The sequence below is a fragment of the Protobothrops mucrosquamatus genome, unplaced genomic scaffold (assembly GCF_001527695.2).
Source record: "Protobothrops mucrosquamatus isolate PMUCROS unplaced genomic scaffold, P.Mucros_1.0 scaffold9706, whole genome shotgun sequence".
Lineage (NCBI taxonomy): Eukaryota > Metazoa > Chordata > Lepidosauria > Squamata > Viperidae > Protobothrops > Protobothrops mucrosquamatus.
In genome coordinates, this window is record NW_015395494.1 from 3823 (window position 1) to 8756 (window position 4934).

Here is a 4934-nt window from a genome sequence, read left to right on the forward strand (position 1 = left end):
CAAGGGATGACCATTTCAAGGTGTCTGGGAATGAGGAAAAAGAAAGCACAGTTCTCGTCATGTAATTTCCCACTAAGTAACTGCTTTGCTTAGTGATGAAGTTGCCAATCCCAATTGTGGTCGCTAAATGAGAACTATCTGTATACAGCAAGATATGTATACAGCAAGGTCAGAAAATAGAATAAATATATGAATCAGAATACTTTGGTAAAATGTCTACTAATGATGTGGGAATGGGCAGAGAAATTTTAATAACAGTGTGTGTGTGTGTGTGTGTGTGTGTGCGTCTGTAGAAAGCTAGTGGTATATGCGCTGCAGTACAGTGCAGTGAATTTTGCAATCCATAATTTATGCCTTTACTGCAATATATGCACTCAACCAAATGGAACTTATTAAAAATGGTTAGAAACTAGGACATAGTGAAATGTGGACCCAGCTAGTAAATCTAGAGATGAAGTAATATATACTTTGTTTATAGGTTTTTTTATGCTACATTTTTTGAAGGAACAAATGCTTTTGTAACATATTCAAAATTCTGAATGATCTATAAAAATGACAAGTAGCAAATAAAGTAGGGAAAAAAGTATTACACCCTTGATATATTTACCATTGTCTGGAGTTGCTTCATGTTCCATGACAAGCTCATAGTCATGACCCCTTTTCTTTGAAGAAGACACTGCAAGGAAACTTTCAAAGGTCCTTGGACGCCCAAAAGTAATATTTTTTTCCCATCTAGGGTAGTACGTGCTGAAAGCAAAAGATAACAATTGTTCTCATTATCTACAGTAACAGCAAATTACTAGAGAAACAAAATGAAACAAAACATATTATCATGGGAGCTCAGTGTTCCTAAACTGATCTCTCATGTGAACAACTTATAGGATAACAGGATAGACCAACACTAGAGTTTAGGAATTCTTCCTATGACCAAGACTACTGTGATGAAGAGCAGGCAATACCTGATTAAGTTTGATAGACTAATAGACTAGAAGTAGGTTGTTATGCATGTATAGGAGGAATGGTGGTTTTGATGTGAATAGCAGAACTATTAATGACAACTTTAACAACATTAATGAAATCCAGTTTGGTGTAGTAGTTAAGGTGCTGGCTGAGAAACCAGGGGCCTGTGAATTCTCGGCCTCCCTTAGCCGGATGGGTGACTTTGGGTCAGTCACTCTCTCTCAATCTCACCCAACTCATAGATTGTTGTGGGAAAAATAGAAGGAAGATTAGGCATGTTCACCACCTTCAATTACATATATATTAAAAAGGTGAAATAAAAATATAATATACTGAATTAAAGATAATACATATTTTACTTATAGATGTTGCTTGTTTAATCACCTTAATTGCATCCAATGCCAAATAGATACACATGGTATCGTATTTCTTTAATTTACAATTGCAATTTCTTACTTCTACACCCTCTATTGAACAGAGGTCATTCTATATCACACTCTTTCATGTGCTGTAATGTCCTCTCTTTCATTCATTCATCTACTCCATATACATAAAACTCATTTCCATTTTGAGGTGCAGGGCATTCAGAAGTTTGGTTCTTCCTTTCTCACTCTAGCATCGCCCCAAGTATGAATCAGCATTTTTAACATTAAAGATTTGCAGCACTGGAAATAGTGCTTTAAAACCAATATGGCTAAAATAGGACTTTGACCTAAGGGCGAACAAATTCAATAAGATGCTTTTAGAGTGTATGGAAATGCTACCCTCCTTAATTCAAGCCTGTATTTTCTTGGGATTGCACAGCTACTCGTGAGCCCAGGAAAACACGCAGCTTTTTTCAGTAAGTGCCACTAAGTTAGGTCCTGTACATGCACCTATGCCCACTCCAAAGTAGCTTTTCAGCTTCAAATACAAAATGCCTTAATATCTGTGATGATCACAGTATATTAAGAGTCAAAAATATAATGAGACACTCTTAATTCTCTGCCAATTTTTAATGGCTTATTATGTGTAAACTCACAGCTGACTTAGATGTTCATGAAGAACTCTATCGTGTAGAAGTAAATAAGCAGAAAAATTTTGTGCATATTTATTCATGAAGCACTTTTCTGCTATTCATTAGTCCCATTAACTTTAACAAATGGCACCTACTTTTCAGACTCCCGTAGAAACCTAGAAAATGTCGGGTGACATTAAGAAACAGCAAACAGTTTGTTCAGATCATGTTTGAGACATGCACGCACCTAAATATCATATCTTCTTGCCAGTGATTATTTCGATGATCATGAATGAACTCACAAACTTACAACCCACAATTTATTCCTAGTGGAGATTGTGCAGGAAACAATGGGAAGCTCACAGGCAAACTAATAAAGAAAGAAGAAGGATTGGGCAATTTAATTCTTCTTTTTATATGTTCTTTTTTCTGTTTGTCAGTACTGTAAAGGGAAGGTAGAAGCAACAGCTTTCTCTTCCTTTTTCTCTGAGTAGCATCAATATTTTATGCCCATTAGCAATTCAGATACAAATAAGTGGAATAGCAGAAACCACTGCCAGTTCCATTGCAAATGAGCATCGCAATTAGTAGGACACTACATTTGTACCATTTACTTTTAGTAAATAATATTGATTCTGAGTTAGGTGAACAACGAATTTGCAAGGTTGGCTGCTTATTTAAAATAGAGAAGTTATCATTGGGAAGTTATATTTCATTCAGGCAGGTCAAACGTGAGTCAAGACAAGCTAAGAACAGTGATCTGAGATAATAAATATAATTTACTACTGTGTTGTACCTTGGTTTTCCAGAAGTTTGATCACTGCTCTGGCAGTAGGAGGAACCACGCATTCATGTATGTCTCCATGCACTAATCTTGCCAAATTAAAATCTGTTATTCTGCAACAAAAATAAGGGACAGTCCTCAGCAATTTATGTATGAAAATGCAAGCAAAAACTTTGGTTTTGTTTTTAGAAGAAAAAACACGATACAAGGACAATGCAAAGGCTTCAGTAACAAGCTAATCATAAAAACTTTGTCCAGCTCTGCCCAGCAGGGTCCTCACATATTCATAAACCTTGAAGTCTTACATTGCCTACCCTTGGTCTGCTGATGTTAAAAAAAAAATTATTTCTCTCAGTGAATCATTTCAATATCTGAAGATATCTTATTTGTGTCTTCGGTCCTTCATTCTCCCTGTCCCTCCCACTCCTGGTCCCAACAGCCCAGGCAATTAGTTTGAATACAATTTGGAGGAAAAAAGTAGGAGTGACAAATCAGGACTGAAAACTAAAAACTGCACCCCAACACCTGCAAGCAACCATTAACTCCTTTATTCTAGCCTCTGGCTTTCCTAGCCAGCATTTTCGCTCTTTTTGTGGAACCTTTTCTAGATTCTAATTTCTGCCTCTTAAAACTACCCCCCCCCCCAGGTCCAGTCCACTCCACTTTTTAAGTATAGCAGTTTATATGCTGGTCAAAGCCTAGTGAGGCCCCCCTGGTCTAAATTCACTTCTGTAAATCACTGGATAGGCAAGTTATTCCCAGTGTTCTTCAGCCTGTATCTCTTAAAGTCAGCTGCAAAGCTCTTAATCCCTTTGTCACAATGCTACCTAAGCTTTCACACCTGTTTTGCTTGGCCCCAAGGAGATGGGAATGAAGAATATCCCTGAAACATCTAGATATGACTGAGAGAAATCTGTTATTTGTTTGTATATTAGATATATCTGACTTGTTTTTATTGTTTAAATAATTGGCTTTTGTCATTGCTGGTACAGTTTAGCATTGGAACAGGATAAAAGATTTTAAGAAGGGCCTTGAAAACAGCATCTGATATCTTTGCGCACTCTCTTTTGTGGGTTTGCAGAATGCCAAGCTCGTGTTCTAACCAACATGATTTACAGAATAGCTTTATATTTAATTTTGGAAAACTTCTAGCTTATTTTTCCTACTCATCTGATCTTAGGAAGTATGAAATCCATATTCTCGCACGACTTTTCTAAAGATGTAAAATCCAGGTCTGCTCAGCGAAATTTACAAAGTTGAACTTACCCATTCACATCTTTCTCTGGTTTCACAGCATTCAATATTTTGCTTGTGTATGATTCTCTACCAAGGCGGAGGAGAAGGCCATGAATTCTAGGATTCTCATTGAGTTTTGTAATTTCACCTATGACCTAAAAAGTAATATAAGGTTAACAAAGCCAAATTTTAAAAGAACCATGTTACCAATTAAAATGTTTTCATATACGGTATATAAAGTTATTGGAAATTTAAAACATGAAGAAGCTGCCTAATGGCAAATACTCTTTCGCTTGCAAGAAATATACTCACAGCTATGATCATTTGTTAAAAAAAAGATCAACTGCAGCCCTTTTGTGCTTATGTCACTTATAGCCAGTCACATGAACTATTACATGAATCATTCCAGTGTCCAACTGAGAAATGGTGTTCCATGATAAAAGAACCTCATAAAAGAATGAGGTCACATGAAAGGAGATCAAGGAGATGTGTGGGAGTCAGATACCAGTACAAAGCTTGAATCTGCAGCAATCCGCAAGTTCAGACAGACAACAGAAAGAGCAGTTATAGCAAAGCTGCACAATTACTGTCAGGAACATTTGATCTATTCAGTAAAAAGAAGGCAACAAAGATAAAATCATAATTTCTGCAAGGAAAAAGTCCAACACATCAGATAAATGAACGAAATGTTGTACATGAAATCTGGACAACATGTTCCACTAGAAAACCCATAGGTCATGAACAGACTTGTAGACCACAACAATAGTAGACCTCAGCAAAAATAATAGGAGACTCCTTTTTTTCTCTTACCTATAGAGCTCACTCTACTTGCCTAAATATGGTTTAGTAGAGTATGGCAAGGGAGGATATTATATGAACATGAAGAAAGTAGCTGACTGTCTTTTAAGGACTCAGTATCCACAAAATGGAAGAGGAGTTATGTGTAAAAGTATATAT

At 36.5% G+C, this 4934-nt stretch overlaps 1 protein-coding gene across 1 annotated transcript; it reads right to left on the bottom strand.

Annotated features, from left to right (window-relative positions):
* Window positions 1-607: 607 nt before the first annotated feature.
* Window positions 608-4132, bottom strand: LOC114923739 (monofunctional C1-tetrahydrofolate synthase, mitochondrial-like; the record flags this gene model as incomplete). The annotated part of the gene is made up of 3 exons (XM_029287083.1): window positions 608-747; window positions 2754-2854; window positions 4008-4132. Coding segments are annotated over 3 exons (366 nt in total), but the record flags the coding sequence as incomplete, so codon positions are not given.
* Between the last annotated feature and the right edge of the window lie 802 nt (window positions 4133-4934).